The sequence below is a fragment of the Muntiacus reevesi genome, chromosome 12 (assembly GCF_963930625.1).
Source record: "Muntiacus reevesi chromosome 12, mMunRee1.1, whole genome shotgun sequence".
NCBI lineage: Eukaryota > Metazoa > Chordata > Mammalia > Artiodactyla > Cervidae > Muntiacus > Muntiacus reevesi.
In genome coordinates this window covers 5,202,531-5,220,974 of record NC_089260.1, presented here as the reverse complement: position 1 = coordinate 5,220,974, position 18,444 = coordinate 5,202,531, and the positions used below count along the sequence as shown (strand labels likewise).

General features: G+C 45.6%; 1 protein-coding gene and 2 long non-coding RNA genes across 5 annotated transcripts in view; 2 read left to right on the top strand and 1 right to left on the bottom strand.

The window, feature by feature from the left end:
* Window positions 1-1,181: 1,181 nt before the first annotated feature.
* Window positions 1,182-13,987, top strand: LOC136144992 (uncharacterized). The gene is made up of 3 exons (XR_010658665.1): window positions 1,182-1,256; window positions 1,426-1,572; window positions 13,792-13,987. It is a non-coding gene; the product is annotated as an uncharacterized lncRNA (long non-coding RNA).
* The window catches only part of ATP6V0D2 (ATPase H+ transporting V0 subunit d2), a 48,580-nt gene continuing 32,334 nt past the window's right edge, over window positions 2,199-18,444 (bottom strand). For 2 of the 3 annotated variants that reach the window (XM_065903109.1, XM_065903108.1), the window contains 6 exons: window positions 13,903-14,081; window positions 12,642-12,721; window positions 10,764-10,841; window positions 6,026-6,202; window positions 4,799-4,876; window positions 2,200-3,129 (listed from right to left, as the gene is read on the bottom strand). In XM_065903109.1, the coding sequence (XP_065759181.1) occupies window positions 2,968-3,129; window positions 4,799-4,876; window positions 6,026-6,202; window positions 10,764-10,841; window positions 12,642-12,721; window positions 13,903-14,081 (754 nt within the window). In that variant the 3' untranslated portion in view covers window positions 2,200-2,967. Of the gene's footprint in view, window positions 3,130-4,798; window positions 4,877-6,025; window positions 6,203-10,763; window positions 10,842-12,641; window positions 12,722-13,902; window positions 14,082-18,444 lie in introns of all 3 variants that reach the window. The other variant, XM_065903110.1, reaches the window with a different exon arrangement.
* Window positions 3,091-10,755, top strand: LOC136144991 (uncharacterized). Its single transcript, XR_010658664.1, has 3 exons — window positions 3,091-3,354; window positions 4,433-4,557; window positions 6,343-10,755. It is a non-coding gene; the product is annotated as an uncharacterized lncRNA (long non-coding RNA).

Below are 18,444 nucleotides of genomic sequence, written 5' to 3'. Positions count from 1 at the left end.
AAAAGGAATTGATGGGAGGCCAGATAGAGTAATGAAGATGTAAAAGAGAAAAATGAAGATGGGAAAATGCTCAGGGCAGGTGGTTTGGCAGTTATGATAGTTTCTGCAGCCTATTCTCTTATTTATAAACCTCGTACATTTTGTAACTATGCAGCAATCCAAACTGACATAAAAACTCCCAATATCAGGTCTTGCCACAATGCAGGAGACACGAGTTGGATCCCTGGGTTGGGAGGATCCGTTGTATTCTTGCCTGGAGAATTCCATGGACAGCAGAGCCTGACGGGTTACAGTCCACAGGATTGCAAAGGATCGGACATGCCTGAGTGACCAACACTTTCACTTTCACATATATCTGCATTTTACCTGTGAGATCTGACATTATCAGCATGTTTCAAGTGGTAGGTTAAAAGTTATTACTGATGAAACCTCTCAAATCTGACCATCAAGTCCTTCTTCACTCTACAAAATTTTATTTATCTTTCTTAATGTCTTATTAAGTTGCTGCCATGCTGGGGGAAAGGGTTAATTCAACTTGTCCAATATTCAGCAAGACAGCCTTAGGCGAAGTTCACTCAGATTCAGAATGGTCCTTTTTATTTGCTCTCAGCATTCCTAAAGCATTGCGACAAATAAAAGGACTGCAATTCCCCCCCTCCTCTCAGATATTCTCCAAATTTCCTGAGAACTGCAATTGCTGATTTTGAATCCCCAAGCACCGCAAATTCTCCTGACTGCAAAACTTTCTTAGAGATTTATCAAGTTGCTGCCCATGGATAAACTGGTAAATGAGTTTGGAACCTTCGAGAAGGGGGTGGGAATGAAGGGGTCGGGGTGGTCGGAAGTCTGCCTGTGGCGCGGGATGGACCGGGTGCAGACCAAGCAACTCTGGGTGTAGAATCCACTGGAATCCAGCGTGCCAAGACCAACCTCAGCCGTTTATGGAGGTGGACGTCTGAGACTGCTGGGAGGCGGGTGCTAAAGGGGTGACAAGGCGCCTCAGCTCCCACCACTTAGGACACGAAATGCATTTTTGCCTCGTGGTTTTTTGTGTTGCTCCATGTACCTGATTTGCTGGCTCGTTTCCAGAGGGTCCCCGAGGCATGACAGAGAAATCGGATCCCAGCCCCTTAGAGGCTGTAACTTCGAAGCCAAGTTTTCCCATCAGCAGTGCGCGCCCCGATGCCTAACAGGGCGCGTCTCACAGAATGTGCCTCACGAGGGGCCGGAAATCCCTCTCTTCTGTCCGCACGGTGGTTGGACTTGGGGCTCGGGAGGGCTTCGGGGGCTGGCGGCTTCACTGCTCGCATGGGGCTGATGAGAGGTAACCGCGGCCCGCAGCCCTGGGGCACGCGGAGGGCCCGCTCGGGTCTTGGAGAGGCGGGTGGGAAGGGCCCGGTCTGAGAAAGCTCTGGGCTTCTCTAGGGGCCGCTTTGCAACCAGCATCCTTGCCCTCGACCCTTCCGGACGCCCAGCCTGACGCGCCTCCCCCGCTGCAGACACCCTGGGTGGAAACGTAGCCTACGGGCGTCCCTGGCCTCCGGGCTTCGGAGGGGAAGACCGCAGCGGCAGGTAGGGGCAGGGGCGAGCCGGGGAGGGCGCTGCCAGAGGCTGCCCCGGAGCAGCTCCCGGCCGGCTGCTGGATCCGCGCTGGAGCCTGCGCGGGGCGGCCTCGGCGTGGGCGCACGGCCGGGCCCTGCGCCGCTGGGCGGAGAGGCGCCGCCTTCCTTCTGGCTCCGACAGCCAGTTTCTCCCCCTGCTTAAAAATTCCTATCACTGAAACTAGAAAATATTTTATGAGAAGTTTAATTTTTTTCCCCAAAAATGGATTTCCTTCTTGGTCTTTGGGCCTAACTCAGTATACGTATACTGAATATCCCTGGACTGCCCTGGTGGCTCAGACGGTAAAGCGTCTGCCTACAGTGCGGGAGACCAGAGTTCGATCCCCGGGTCGGGAAGATCCGATCCCCTGGAGAAGGAAGTGGCAACCCACTCCAGTATTCTTGCCTGGAAAATCCCATGGATGGAGGAGCCTGGTGGGCTACAGTCCATGGGGGGTCACACAGACTCGGACACGACTGAGTGATTTCACTTTCACTCTCTGTAAATATTCTTACTTCAAGAACTTTTCAAATATAAATATATGTTTACCTTTTAAAATATAACAAAAAACCCAGATTTTTCTATTTAGGAATTTTTAATTTTTATTTTTAAAGAAAGCACTGGAGCAGTGTTTGTTGATTTTTCTTTCTCTGAAAAACTTGACTTTTATAGAGTTGCCATATCCTGTGAACCTATGATTTATGTTTCTGAATGAAATAAAATATAACAACTTTTTCTTCTCAAAGTATTAATATGAAGAAACTGTAAGAAAGAGAGGTATACCTTTTGTTTAATGAAAGTTGTGAGAAAATAAGTTATAACTGGTAGCCTTAGTAAGAAGTTTAACACCACCTGCACCTATGGAATATGATTTGGAACTGTGTAGCTTTCCCAAGCCTACCAGATCAAAGTGTATTAGGAAAAAACACAGTGTTTTCCACCATGTGTGGTCCTTGATGCCTATGTACTACTCTGGATTTCTGTGGACATAGATAAGGAATGGACAGTTAACAAGTAAAGGAGACATTCAGTATTTGGGCCTGTGGATAAACATGGGAAAGCAAAACACTTTTTAATAGATTTGATTTTACAAGAAGAAAACGAGAATAGGGAAAGTACCAGAGGTTAATTAAAATTAATGTCTAAGGCCCAGTGAAGAATGAGGCATGACAAGATTTAAGGCTCCTGGAAAAAGATAGGCTTTGTTTCCGGGTTGCTTTGCTGTGCTTCCAGTGGGTGTATAACTCATGAAGTGCAGCATCGCTTACTTTTGCGTGATCTAGATAATACGACACAGCTCCTTTATTTCCCTCATAACCTTCTCTTAACATTTATGATTTTCTGCATTTGAGGCCCCTCCCTGGGTTATAAGATTGGAATGTAACTGTTGATTTTAGTTCGTTGTCTCTGCGAAATGCATTCGGCGATCCACACGATATTTCTCATTTCTTGTTCCTTCAGCTTGGTGTATGCGTAAAACACGCCATAGTGGAATTGCCTGTTAAATGCCAGCAAGTTCATCTCTACCTGAGGAAGGAAAAAAGAAAGAAAAACATCGACCATCACCTTACATGGAACATACTACGTTAGTGAAAGAATAGGAAGCTGCAGACCAGCTTGTTTAGTGTTTATCTGTATTTAAATAGACAATTTCCAAGTTGGGTCAAAGAAAGGGAAACAGCAGGAAATTTAGCAAGTCTAAAGGGAGAGTGTCACTTTGCAGAGAAAAGCAGACAACCAGCAGTTTAAGAAGTAAGTTTGGAAAATTTTAAGACAGGCTTCAAATCTCAGTAGCACTGTTAGCACTGATTCACTGATTCCTGGGAGGACTTCAACTGTGTGTGAGGGTGTGTGAGTGTGTGTGTGTGTGTGTGTGTGTGTGTGTGTGTGAGTAACTTGGTAGTGATACTGATTTGGCTTCTAGCTAGTGGGCTTCTCTCATTTAGATAAGATATTTTCCCTTGGCCACAACGTTTACAATTCTCAAGTAGTTTTTAGGCTACTGAACTCCTTTTCAGGGCAATATCATACAGGAATCAAATCTGGACCAAGTGACGCTATGAGTTTCCTTAGAAATTTGGCATATAGTTAAACTGTTAAAAGAAAATAAAAAAAAAAATTTTTTTTAACTAGGGTACAGTCTGAAATGGAACAATGCCTTTATTCTTTTCCATTTAGGAAAAAGAAGAGGTACCAAGTCCCTTAGTTCTGAAAATCTCAAGCAAAGTTGTCAGGAAGGGGAGGCTCCCCGCTGTCAGGAGCAGGCAGGCATTTTTCCTGCCAAGGGGGCCCCTTTAGCAGCCGTCTTTGCAGAAGTGCAAGAGTGTGGACTTTTAAAACATCCCTAATATATGAAACAACTTGCATTGTTTTCACTTCCTTCTAGAGAGTTGTTAGAAAATACCTAGAGTAGGACTTAGAGGAAGACTCTCATACTGCTTTCTGGAGCCAGTCTGACCCTAAAGTGTGGGTAAATTTCAGGCTTCTCTCTAAAACCAGTGGTTTTAGGGAGATGAATAAAACACATCGTAAAAAACTCTCCAGATTTGGGGGCCCCCATCGAGCTACCTGCCCAAAGTCCTCTTGTTGCACATTCCAGTAGCCCACGAATTGGCTATAAGATTAAAGTACTCTTCTGCCTTTTCAGGGAAACACAATAATCTAGACTGGATGGATTTCCATGCAAATAATTCTGAGCTGTTGTAACAGCACAGGAGTGATAAATCCTCCTTGAAGAAGGGATGGGCTAGAGGGTGTGCACTTGACAGAGTGTGCTCCATGACGACAGTCAACACGCGATCACGAGGGCATCCTGGCTTTGTTTCCCTAGGTAACTATGGACGAGCTGCCTCCCTAGCATATGCTATGCTGGAGAATCCCCTGGACAGAGGAGGCTGGTGGGCTCCAGCCCAGGGGTCGCACAGAATCGGGCTGGCTCACTCCCGGAACCTCATGGTGAGCACATCTGTCTGGATGGGACAGTCCCACGCGAAGCCACCATTTGTGAACCTCGGGGCCTCGGCGCCCCACGTTAGGCACACTGACTGACACCTGTCCAAGCTACGGACCTGCCTAGTCAGTTGGCCCGGTCAACTGTAAAAAGAAAACCCAAAGCGTAAAAAATAAGAAAAACCCCTAAAACCCAGATATGAGAAAAAGGGTGTAAACGCTAGGAGCATGTCCATTTCCAGCATACCTCACGCTCATAAAACACGTCCTCCAGTGTCTTTCCCCCACTGCTGGCACTTACGGCCTCAAACAAAGGCTTGTATGCCTGAAAAAGAAAGACAAGACATCGTTTTGTAAAACAAGTTTTCACGTTTTACAAGCATAAAAATTATATCTTTCCAGCAACAAAAGAATTGCGCATCTATTTTAGAACATCTATCCAGAAGGCCTGGATGTTTTTTGTAGGCTATTTGGTCTCTTGAGGGAATAACAAAAAAAATCCAAACAAGGAGAGTAGGGATGGAATTCCATTCTCTTGGCTTATTCAGGCCTATAAGCCAAGAGGCAAAAGCAATTCTACTCTCTGTGCACACAGTTTAAGCTAATTTCCATATTTGTCTCTTAGCGCTGGTTAGACACATCGTAGAGGCTAAATGGTTTAATCTGTATGGGTTCACGGGTTTTTTGAGATTACAACTGATAAAATTCATGTGGAATTTTAAGTGAGGAAGGGGTGAAAACGGGGAGAAGCTCGAATTTTAGGATTATGCTCAAGAGCCTCTTGCAGTGACACAAAGGTTCATGCATTGTTGGTTGGCTTATCTTTCCCTGGGGGTAAAGATGAGAGAGGTGTCATTCTAGTCCTGGAAAAGCTCCCTGGAGGGTCTGTGTGTTACTGTCTGCAAGTGAGAAGGGAGGGTGCCAGGGGATGAGGTTATAACCTTGAGCTGAGAAGCTTCAGGCTGTCCAGGAGCAACCAGGCGCGCAGTAAGAGGACGTGGCAGCCCTCTTTCCCGAATGCTGGCCACCGAGCAAAGAGAGTGCTATAAACAGTATGACCATATTCTGCCCTCCTAGGAGACATTCCGTACCTAGCAATGTTTGCCCAGTGGGCACTTGAAAGGGCGGCTGGGGCAGGCTCTTTCACATAACTCTGACATGAGCTCACATTTCCACCGCACCAGTCCCTTGAGGAATTTGCTCTATCAAGCACTTTATAAAAAAAAAAAAAAAGGCTCAAATGACCATCCCCTGGAGATTTAAACAAGGACTTGCTTGGCAGGAAATCTTAGATAACACACTAGCTTGGGTTAGAAACTCGGTGTATTTCTTTGGGAGAGACATCCTAGCAAGAGAGACTGCCTTCTAGCCTATAAACATTATAACCGCGTTACATAAAGTGTCAATGTGATGTGTGGACTTTCTAAAGCACGCGAGATGAAATCACGCGAGACATTCCGGGGCAAGCACGCACTCCGTAACTGTCCGCTACCCGCTTCATCTGCTCGAAGTCCTCGGCTTGGGCCAGCAGGCGCAGCCCCTCGGGGAAGAGCTTGCCACAGGTCGGGTAGAGGGTCTCCCGGTCCTCTTTGCTCAACTCGGTGCCAAAGGAGTTCAGAGTGATGATAAAAGCACGCCGGTCAGCCTCAAACTTAATTTGCAAGACATCAGAGTCAGTGAAATTGAACCAGCTACTAAATGCTCTAGACAAATCCATTTTCAGAACGATCTGCCTTCTTTCCAATCTATGGCTAATTATAATGTGGACATGTGTTATTAATGTTCCCACAGTCTCTTCCTGTCACGGAGCAACTCGGCTGGCCAGAGGAGGAGCTCAGAGCAGTGACGACGGCCCAGGAGGCCAGGGCATGCCACTAAACCTCAGTTCCCAGGCTCTGTTATCAGTTACTCAAGCGTTTCTCTCGCATAGGCGCCTAGAGTCTCAAAGGGCTCTTCCATAAAGATCAGAGTAAGGCCTACTTGCTGGGATCGATTCAGAGACAGGACAAGATAATGCAGATAGAAGGTCCTGGCAAAATGTATAGAACCAAAAAGTGCATGTCCTACCAGCTAACCTCCCTTTCTGAATGCTGACATCGGTAGGATCTTTAAAACAAACCAGGCCACTTACCATTTGTTTGTACTTTCCTGGTATTGGTTTTCTTCTTTCAAGTCCTAGGGTCAGTTCAGTTCAGTCACTCAGTCGTGTCCGAGTCTTGGTGACCCCATGAATCCCAGCACGCCAGGCCTCCCTGTCCATCACCAACTCCCGGAGGTCACTCAAATCAATAAATCTAAGCCTGTCGCTAAGGGTCATGGGACTTGGGACAAGTGACTTTGCTCTCCAGACCTGTTTCCTTATTTGTCAACGGTGAGGTCTGACCACACGCTCTCTCAGGAGGGGTCAGTCTGCTCCCCACCTGTCTCCTCTGCGCTGAGCCCTCCTAGACGCTGAGCTCCCAGCCCCACGTGCCGACTCTCTGCTTCATCCTACCACCAGATCCTTCTTGAAATCGCCTTCTATTTCGTCACACTCCTCTTGGTTCTGCTTCTCCCCACTCTGACCACTCCATCTCAGTCTGTCCCCCATTTCGCCTCCTCTGCCTGCCAGGGGAATCTGCCGTGATGACCTTGGGCTAAGAAGGCCTTCTCCACCTACCCAAAGCAACCTGCACTTACCAGATTATTTTAAAATCTCCATGTGTGTCTTTCATCCCACTGCACTCTAAAATCTTTGAGGGGTCATGTCTGTCTTGTTCCTTATTTTTGGATATCTAGTGCCTGACACAGGAAGATCTTAAATGTTTACCAACTCCAACAGAATGGTCCACCGTCCAACCACTCTAAACTTCTCTACCTTGTTGCTACCCGAGGTGTGTTTCAAGGGTTCGTAGCTTTGACATCACTGGGAAGCTTGTTAGAAGTTCAGAATCTTAGACTGTAGTCCAGACCTAGTGAACTAGAATCTGCATTTGAAATGAGATCCCAAGCTTACTCATATGCACATCAGAGCTGAAATGAATTGCTCTACAGTATTATTTTTTGTTTTTTACTAATTAACCAATAGCAAATCCAGACTTACAACAGATTTTACTGGAACTGTTTTGTTAGAACAGGTGTTTCCTATCAGAGTGAGAGTTGGTTTCTTCTGATTCTTTTGATTGCTCTCATGGAAATTATGGGCATGTCAGAAGCAAGGGGAGGCCTTATATGGAAGCAAAGGCAGCTGCCTCTGGCTACTGAATATAACCAATTCTGTCAGTAATCTTAGACCTTCCAGGGATAAGAAAAGAAATGCAAGAGGGAGATTTCATGGCAATAAGAAACCCAGTTTCTGGTATATAATATATGTTAGCTATTAATATTGCTATTGTATACCTCTGTAAGGTTATTATTCTTTTTTCATTTTTATTAAATGAAAGATTATTCTGTAGTGCTTTATGATTTTCAAGTTTCATGTTTCATATAATCCCATAATAACCCTTCCCCCTATTCTGTCCTTCCCCCTTCACTCACTTCACTGGTAACCACTAGTTTGTTCTCTTTATCCGCAAGTCTGCTTCTTTTCTGTTTTATTCACTGATTTATTTTTTAGATTCCACATATAAGGTAACATACATTACTTGTGTCTCTCTGTCTTATTTCACTTAGTACAATGCCCTCCAAATCCATCGAAGTTGCTGCAAATGGCAAGATTTCATCCTTTTTCGTGGCTGAATAGTATTCCATTGTATATATATACTACATCTTCTTTACCTTTTCATCTGTTGATAGACATTTAGGTTGCTTCCATACTTTGGAAATTGTAAATAATGCTACTATGCACATTGGAGTGTATGTATCTTTTCAAATTAGTATCTTTGCTTTTTTCAGATATGTATCAGGAGTGGAACTGCTAGGTCATGTGGTAGTTCTAGTTTCATTTTTTTTTTTTTTTTTTGAGAAAATCTCATACCATTTTCCACAGCGGCTGCACCAATTTATATTCCTAGCAACAGTGATGATGGTTTCCTTTTCTCCACATTCTTGCCAACATTTGTTGTTTATATTCTTTTTGGTGATAGTCATTTTGACAGATGTGAAAGTTGTTCATCTTAACATAACTCTTTCCCACATATTTGTTAGGTACAAAGTATGTGAATCATTGCTAAGTCACAGGAATTATGCCATGTAGAATCTATACTTTGAGTCATAGATAATGTGGCTTTTTATAAAGTGGCTAGTACTTAAATTTATGAAAAGAAAGTGAGATGTTTCAGAGGGTCACTAGGCTGCTTGCGTTATGTGCTCAGCACGTCTGGAACTCACTTTTGACAACTGGCATGCCTTGAAAAAATCTTTTTTGATGCCCACTGCCTGTGTAATACAGGTAGAGATAGAAAATATTTTTGGAGTCCTCCAAAGAGTTCTTACTTCAAGGACTGCTTTGACTTTAAATTTTCAAGAGTATCTTTAACTATAAAAGTTTAATAATTAGATATTTGAAGGGAATTACTTTTATCAAGGGGCTTCCCAGGTGGTACTAGTGGTAAAGAACTTAAACTGCTAATGCAGGAGATGTGAGAGATGTGGTTTGATCCCTGGGTCGGGAAGACCCCCTGGAGGAGGGCACGATAACCCACTCCAGTGCTCTTGCCTGGAGAATCCCAAGGACAGAGGAGCCTGGTGGGCTACAGTCCATGGGGTTGCAGAGTTGGACACGACTGAAGCGACTAAGCGTACACACACTTTTATCAAACGCAGTATCAGAACGTTATGAACGTTAGGTAGTTAAAATACGTGCAGATGACGTTATTTCAGCTTTTTTTCTTCTTCTTCAGTGAACAGTTCTTATCAGGCTTTTCTTGAAGTCAGAAGTCATTCAAATTTGTAAATACTAATATCTACCCAGTCCTGACTGTTCATTGGAAGGACTGATGCTGAAGCTGAAACTACAATATGATGGCCACCTGATGCAAAGAGCTGACTCATCTGAAAAGACCCTGATGCTGGGAAAGATTGAGGGCAGGAGGAGAAGGGGATGACAGAGGATGAGATGGTTGGATGGCATCACCGACTCAATGGACATGAGTTTGAGTAAAGTCTGGGAGTTGGTGATGGACAGGGAGGCCTGGTGTGCTGGTTGCAAAGAGTCGGACACGACTGAGAGACTGAACTGAACCCGCCAATGAAGCCAGTATAACTGATAATCTAATGATTAAGGATATTCTTTAGACAAAACTCCTTTCCACAGGGCAAAGCAAGAGCTTTCTAAGCCCATTAAGCTTTTTTGTTTTGTTTTTTGGCTGTGCCACATGGCTTCAAGGATTCTTAGTTCCCCAACTAGGGATTGAACCTGTGCTCTTGGCAGTGAAAGCGAAGAATCCTAGCACTGGACCACCGGGGAATACTTTTTTTTTTTTAAGATCCAGGTGAAATAGTAAGTCAGCAAGAGAGATCCAGGTAAAACACTCAGCACAAACTACGCCCAGAATTCCCCTCTGATCCCTTGATCTCTGGCCTGAGTCTCCCGTGTGTGTGCAGACTGACAGTTGTAAGCCAGAGGGCCTCTGGGCACAGATGAAAGCTGTGATGATGAAGAGGAATTAAAGGGAGTATAACACCAGTTAGAGGTGGGCACCGATGGTGGCATCTGCCCCTCTGTGAGGAGTGAGTGGGCACGCCAGCTGTGAATCACCACCCCTGGTCTTTCTGCTGGGAGTGGTGATGCTCAAGGGTTGCCCGTGGAGGCCTGTGCTTTAGGACTTACGTGAAGAGTGCCACCCACAGTGGGTTTTGTTGACAAGTTGTGGGGGTTCCCAACAGGCCCAAAGTTGGGAGGGAACCTGGTGATGGTTACGGGTACCTATAGTGCACCAGTTGTCCAAAGCATGCTAAATTTTTAATGAATTATAATCTGCTTTCTTCCTACTACATCCAAGTAAATCATGATCAAACTTCCATAAGCATTATTCTTTTTTAATTTCCAAATAAGCTCTTCTCTGTAGAAAACTAGGAAAACACCACTCTTATTTGATACACATAATAAAATGATACACATAATAAAATATACACATAAAATAAAATATACAAATGATACACATAATAAAATATATTGCTATTTTATTTCTAGATAAAATAACTTCTAAGAATAAAAAAAATGGCAGGATTATATAAGTAAAAAGTGTGTAAGCCTGTTATTTGACATAAAAAATTCAAGGTCTCTTTCTTACCTCCAGAATGGGACACATGACTTCCGCTGTGACATCACCGTGATTCTTACAGAATTTGTAGAATGCCTCGATGTAGGACTTAAAAAGAAGAAAGACCACAAAACAAGAAAATGAACATATTTTCCTTTTGGAAATTTCTAGATCAGCTTTTCACGACTTATTAAACTGTTTAATGAAAATTGAATTACTTCTCCCATAGGGAGCTATCTTATAATACATTTGATGCAAACTTTCACCTTGCAGTACATTGCAGAGCCTAAAAAGCAAAACTCCGTAAAAGAACAAAATCGAACTTATCATAGCTTGAAATAACTTACCAAGCACTTTTTTGCATGGCTCTTGGATTATTTCATAGTTAATTCTCGCTATTCTAACAAGAGTATGAAACTCTCTTATAAGCTCAGCAAATAAATCCAGAATTGGGCCTATGAAAAAGTGAAAGTCCAAGCGCTCAGGAGACACATTTGGGATGGCGCTGAGTGTGGACCATACACGGGGAAGGCAGAGTCTAGGCGTAGAGTCAGGGGGTCTGTGTTTGTGTCTCAACTCTAGTACCTACTAGCTCGCTGACTTCTGCCAACTAAATTTACCTCTCCACGTTTCAGTTTTCTCATCTGGGGAGAGGGGATGGCACGTAGATTTGCTGAGTAGAGTAAATGAACTCATGCCTAGAAATGCTTAAAACAGTGGCTTCTGCTAGCTGTATCTCAGGGATGCCTCCTCTAAGCCCATGGTCTCTTTATAAAAAGGAGGCAGCGGCAATGCGGTGCCTTGGAAAGGAGGGTTCATACGTTGCAGCATGAGAAGCTAGACAGAGGGCACGTCCGTCCAGGTGCTCTGTGAGAGTGTAAGGATGCTGCGGTTGCGCGGGGGACACCCACAGCCCGTGACTCAGCCCGTCACTCAGCCCGTCACACAGAGCATCTCAGAGGGCGGCAGCACGGTCCAGAGAGACGGTCACGCTGCACAAGGTGGTGCGGTGTCCGCGGGCGGCTCATCCTGGTGCGCACCGTCAGTAAATTAAAATTCTGTGGGCAGGTTCACTGTGAGACTCACGGGCTCTGTAACAGGGTTGAGGTCAGAGACGAAAACTGCATAACACAGGGCTCACAGGGTAAGCTGCTGCTTTTGAAATGGATTGACGTTGTTCACCCCACTCATCTATCTACCTATCCATCCTTCCATCCATCCAGTTGACATCTTTTATGTGCCAGGCACCATGTACAAGCTAAGGATACAGAGAAGAATGGGATCATCTCAGGAATCTTGCTGGATGGCAGAAGTTGACATACGAGTATTTAACTAGAATACAGGTCAGGACTAAAGAGCTTTGTTCCCATGATGCCTGACTTCACAGTTCAGAGGCTGGCTAGCAAGTGCTAGTGCTAAGTCACTTTCAGTCATGTCCGACTCTGTGCGCCCCCATGGGCTGTAGCCTACCAGGCTTCTGTGTCCATGGGATTCTCCAGGCAAGAATACCGGAGTGGGTTTCCATTTCCTTCTCCAGGGGATCTTCCCGACCCAGGGATTGAACCCACATCTCTTATGTCTCCTGCATTGGCAGGCGGGTTCTTTACTGCTAGCACCACCTGGGAAGCCCAAAACCAAACAGCTGAGCCGATCGTCAGTCAATATAGAGAAAGTGTTAGTTGCCCAGTCGTGTCCTACTCTTTGCAACCCAGGGAAGAATAATGGGGTGGGTTGCCATTTACTTCTCCAGCGGATCTTCCTGACCCAGGAATGGAACCTGGGTCTCATGCTTTGCAGGTGGATTCTCTACCAGCTGAACTGCTAGCACGTAAGTAACATCTGATGAAGAACTCTGGTTACAATGTATTATATAATAAAGGAGAACATCATATCTGGGGAAACAGTTACCTTGTACAGTTTATTACGCAGGATTTCAATATTCAGTTCATCTAGAGCATTTTCAGACGTACAGTCCTGAAAGAATGGAGCTGAAAGCAGAAGTCATCATCCAAAATAAATCAAAAGAGGATTTTAAATTGTAGAAAATGTCTCCTGAATGTATCACCCCCTGCTCACCGCTAACCAGGACAATTGACAGCCTCAATGAAGCTAACAGTGGTGGTGATGGGGGAGTGACTACTGAGGAAGCATTTGCTCTGTGCAAGCCCTCAGTAATCACTGGATACACTTGAACATTTTCAATCCTCTCAACCTTGTACTCCTCACTTTATGGTTTCCGCTTTTGAAGTCCCTCCCCACATCAACCAGCCATAGTTACCATTTGCAACCTTACAATGTGACAAGTATGGAGCTATATTAAAAACTGTCCTAGTTTTAAAAACTCTTTGATAGGAAGAGAGTATTGTTTTCAGCATGAGGAAACTTGGGTGAAATGAATTGTCCCACGTCCCTTGCTTGAGGGCGGCAGGGCCTGGCTTCATGCCTGTGACCATGGGTTTTCAGACTCACCATCTTTCGGCCACGCTATGCTCCTAGAGCAACCGACCCTTAATAATGATGCAATTACTTTTCTTTTTAAAGTTTGTTTTAAATGGCAGCTATTATGATGAATGATCAGCAGTGAACTGCTATTATCAGGGTTTCCTGACAGTGGAGGTATAAAATGATTCCTTCAGCATTTTAAATGCTGTAACTATTGTCCATGCCAAAGTACGATGACATTAACATTTATTTTCTCACTGCTTCAGATCGTTTGACAGACACTCCTGAGCACCTAAAAAAAAAATGGAATTCCCAAACTTCCTAAAACAAAGTGTTTCCCAGACACAGCCCTATACAGAAATTTAAAATGAAAAGGTAAGAAACTTAATCACCTAAAACACAGCTAGAAAATTTTTTGAAAAATTACAAGTGTTATCACTTATTTGCTATGATCAGGAGTGAAGCCCATGGGTTTGGATGTTGGCAGGTGAGGCCTGGCCCTGCCCGGGTACCAATGGTCTGCGTGGGGTCTGGGGCGGTATTACATCACTCGTCTTGACCTGAAAAAGGAGGGAGCTGGACCAGATGATTCTGCAATGTCCCCTTCCCCTTCTAGGAACCTGTACAGTGTGACGCTGTGTTCATGGAGACAACTGTGAGTTGCAAGTGCATTTCCTGATGGTGTGATAACGCGCAAACAGCCGCACGGTGACTTGGGCGCTCGTACCTAAGGGTGTCTCGACCAGAATGGCGTTGAAGAGGTCGGAAGGCGTCTCTGCAATGTTGACTGCTTCCATTTCCGTGAAGTGGCCGAGGGGGTGGCACTTCCCCAGAACGTCCTTCACGGGTTTGCTCTGCAGAGCGCCGTTCATCAGGAGAATCACGTTGTCGATCATGTAACTGCACCTGGGGTGGAAGGGGGACCCGGTCGTTAGGGACACGATTGCATGAGGATAAGGAGCACCCCACAGGTTAAAGCAGCACGCACCGTCCAGGCACGTCCTCGTTCACGAAGGAAATCACATCTCCTTTAATTTTAAGCTCTGGCGTATGAGAGATGTGGGTGGCGTAAGATACATGACTCGCAGAGGGAACTGTAGTTTGAAAAACCATATTCATATATATAATAACTGACCGGTGAACCACGTAGGAGATGACCCTACACACTAATTATCGTACATGGGGGGTGGGGCTGGGGGCAGAGAGCCGCGAGGGTGTAAGATTGTTTGATTTCTCATAATGGACTATGGACTGACAAAGTTGAGAAACACAGAACTGAAGGATTTCTTTCTACTTTAAAAACTGACTGTTGAAATCTGTGATGAAGCCCCATCACTGAGGATTCAAAGTTTTAAGTATTTAAAATAAAAAGGAATAAAATTAGCATTCATTTTAAAATTAAAATGTTTTATTTATTTAAAATTAGACTGTTCCGGTCTTTTTCTCTTATGAGAGAGTGAGCTTTCTAACCTCTTCCCCTCCCAGAACCCCAAAAGTCCGTAGATTCACACTTTATGTGATTTCTTTCTTCAATACAAAGCCCTGTATTCCCAGGATGTTGCAAATGATGAGGTGGAGAAGTAAGAGAGACACAGTCGCCTCCTGTGCAGAGAACACAGCTTGAGGGAGGTCGTGGAGAAGGACCCACTGGGATGCCCACAGCGCAGCAGGCAGGCTCTGCAAAGATTGAGGGAGGCGTGCGGCTTCAGAGCTGGGCGTTTAAACCTGTCTGGGATCAGACTGATGAGGTGGTTGGATGGCATCACCGGCTCGATGGACATGAGTAAACTCCGGGACAGGGAGGCCTGGGGTGCTGCAGTCCATGGGGTCGCAGAGAGTCGGACATGACTGAGCGGCTGAACTGAATTGGGATCAGACTTCCTAGGGAGTGACTTCAGGCTGCAACTTGCAGAATGAGTAAGACCTGTCTAAGCAAAAGCGGCTGGGAACGGGGCGAAAGAGTGCTTGCAGGCAGAAGGGAGAACACATGGAAAGCCCAGGAGGCGGAGAGCCAGGAACAAGGACATCCTTCTGCCTGAGGCTGAGTGCTGGAGGTGGGGCCCAGACTGAACAGGCGGGGTCCTGAAGGACAAGATGAGGAATGTAGATCGAGGGCCATGGGAGATGCTGAGTGCCTTTAAGGACAGGGGAGAGTTATGATCTATGTAGACAGAATAGGCATTAAAACAGAAGAGGGAAATATATAGCAAAGTGCTTTACAAAAGTTATACTGCATTTTTACTTAATTATGATAATAACACTGTAACGATAATAGGTACTATTATTAATGAAATTTTGCAGATGAGCAACTAGAGGCCCGGACAGGTAAAAATCTCAGCCATGATGACACAGCTAACAAATGAGAGAGTGGTGTGTCAAACTCGGGCTGCTCCTGGAACCTTTCTCTGAACGCTCAGGTTATGTTGTGTTTAGTTGTCAAGGATGACGCATGGGTTTCTGGTTTTAACAGTTAGAAGCTGGAGCCATTTGTTGAGATGCGAGCGTTGGAGGAAGAACAGGTTATAATAGGAGCGGGTTTGGGGCAGAGTGAGCTCAGATGCCCAGGAGGAGGTGCCAGGCAGGCTTCAGCCATCGGAGTCCTGAAGACAGCGGTGGGGCAGAGACGGCCAGGGAGCCGGGCACTTCAAAGGCAGGAGCAGATGTTTGGGAGTGCTTGAGGTCACACCTTGGCGGGCACCTCAAGAGTTCAGTCCTGAGAACCCTGGGGAGCCCCAACATTCAAGGCCCCGGACAGAACTCAGCAGGAACGAGCAGACGGTAGGAAGAAAGCCACAGGAGGGAGTTCTAGGACGTTTCAGAAAGAAGACGTCAAAGGCCACAGGAAAATCAAGGTGGACACTAAAGCAAGCGTTCTCAGGATGCAGCCACCAAGAGGTCCTCTAACGGCAGAGCGAACACGCGTTCAGGGGGATTTGCTTGTGGAAGGGGAAGGGAAGGAGGCAGAAAGCTGGCCACTGTGTGTTTAGAACGAGAGGGAAGTAAAGAGGTTTTGTTCGCTTTGTTTTTTAAAAGAGTTCACGCTACAGGGCGGCGGAAGGTAACTAATATGGAGACCTAGGGGCTGAAGGAACTTTGGACTTCCAGTTTTGGTGTTTCTCCCCTAAAGATGGGAGTGAAGAGAACGTGATTAAGAGCCGAGGGGAAAGAGGCAGCGAGAGGCTGAGGTGGATGAGCCAGAAAGGACAGCTAAGCGGTGAGACACAGTCCTCAGCTCTGACAGCAAGGGGACTCAGCCACTGCACAGTTCAAGCTTGAAAAACAAACGCCTTTCAGGACTTCCCCTGGCGGGCCAGCGGTTAAGACTCTGCCTTGCAATGCACAGGACGCGGGCTTCATCCCTGGTCAGAGAGCCAAGACCCCACATGCTCATGCGCCTCACTAGAGGCTCGTGTGCTGGAAACTAGTCCACGCGCTCTGGAACCCTGCCACAACCACAGACGCCCAGGCACCACGACGGAAGATCCCGCAGGTCACAACTAAGACCAGACACAGCCAAAGCTGAATAAATTAATGTGAAAAAAAATCCCAAACCCACCTTTCACTGGATGAAAATAAGCCTGTCCATTCAGAAGCACAGTCACTGGAGTCTGGCTGCCTGGGTTACGGACTTCCTGGGCAAGAATGCATTTCCAGCAGGAAAATAGTCTCCTGCATGGCCCCTGAGCTTCTCAAAGTTATCCCAACAAAAATTTTACCTAAAGGAGTTTAGAAGAAGGCACGTATCCCTTCATGAAATTGTGTAACTATAAAGTTTCTTCACCCCCTCCAAATAGCAGTGCCACATTTAGACATTATGGAACTGGAGAATCCTTTTTATCTCCTGAAAAGGATATTAAAATGGAAGTGCTTATTTAACTGTCCCTTTATGGCTCAGAAGCTATTACCTGAGAGGGGAATTGCCAGCACTTAATAATCTTAGCAGACTCGAGATTTTTAATTGTTCCCCACAGCACCCCTGTGATGTAAAAGCAGGTGAGCCGCCAACATTCCCCATTTGCAGAGGACTATTAGACCGACGCTGACGGGGGTGAACAAAGTCAGTGAGACTTCAGCCCACAGGTCACAAGACTCAAGCCCATGCCTGTATGATGCATGTGGGCATGTGCACGCGTGTGTGTGTGCACATGTGTGTATTGGGTGCTTTTTTTTTAAAAGTTAATGGAGAGGCTAGTCCTACATTGCAAAGAGAAAGGTGTATGGAGATTGAATTGTTTTATTTCAACTCATTTAAGTGGCCTGGTTTCCAAGATGGGATAATAATAGCAGTTCTCAGCTGTGTCCAGAAAACAAAGTGAGAACTCAAGATTGGACCACAGCAGGGGAGAGGCGTCTCTTTCCTCACCTCCATCACACAGGCCCCGGGTGCATAATGAGTGGCGGTTTGGGGTGGAAGGGGATAATATGCCCAGAAGACAGCTTGTTCTCTCCAGACAATAATCCTGATAACCTTCAGGGCCATGCCTCCAGGGGTTAGGAATGAAATCTCTAATGGGTCACTTGAGTCATGTTTGAGTTTAAAGTCACCCGGCTGCTCGCCTAGTTCAAACTCCTCATGTTTTAAATATTTGTGCTTATAAGTAGTAACAGGGCCAAGACTTGTGTCCACTCAGTTGGGTCAATGTTTTTCCCACTCATGGTCTAGACAAACATTCTCACTGAGCCCCTTCTAAATATTTTCTCTATAACGCTGACATCGGCACCTCTGAAAATCATGAAGTGAAGTGAAGTGAAAGTTGCTCAGTCGTGTCCGACTCTTTGCGACCCCATGGACTATACAGTTTGTGGAATTCTCTAGGCCAGAATACTTTCCCTTCTCCAGGGGATCTTCCCAAGCCAGGGATCGAACCCAGGTCTCCCGTGTTGCGGGCAGATTCTTTACCAGCTGAGCCCCCAGGGAAGTGCATGAATGAACCTAAAATTGTGAGAGTAAATGACACAATTTCAAAAAGTTCAGGTTTTAAAAAGACGAATTTTTAAAAATGCCAACCTTGCTTGAGGTTGTTAATATGTGTCAGGCATTGCATGCAATACACGCATGGTTCTACTCAAGACTCCCCAGCAGCCAGTGCTTAAGGACCACTTCACATGGAGGAATCAGGCTGTGGGGGTTCCATACCTCGTCCAAGGCCACCCTGCTGCAGAGGGGCAGCGTTGGGACCCCACCGCCAAAGCCCGGCTCCATGCTGGATTTAGGTAAAGCAGCTTCGCCCAGAAGATATTTTGATATTTCCTTTTGGACTTAATGCTG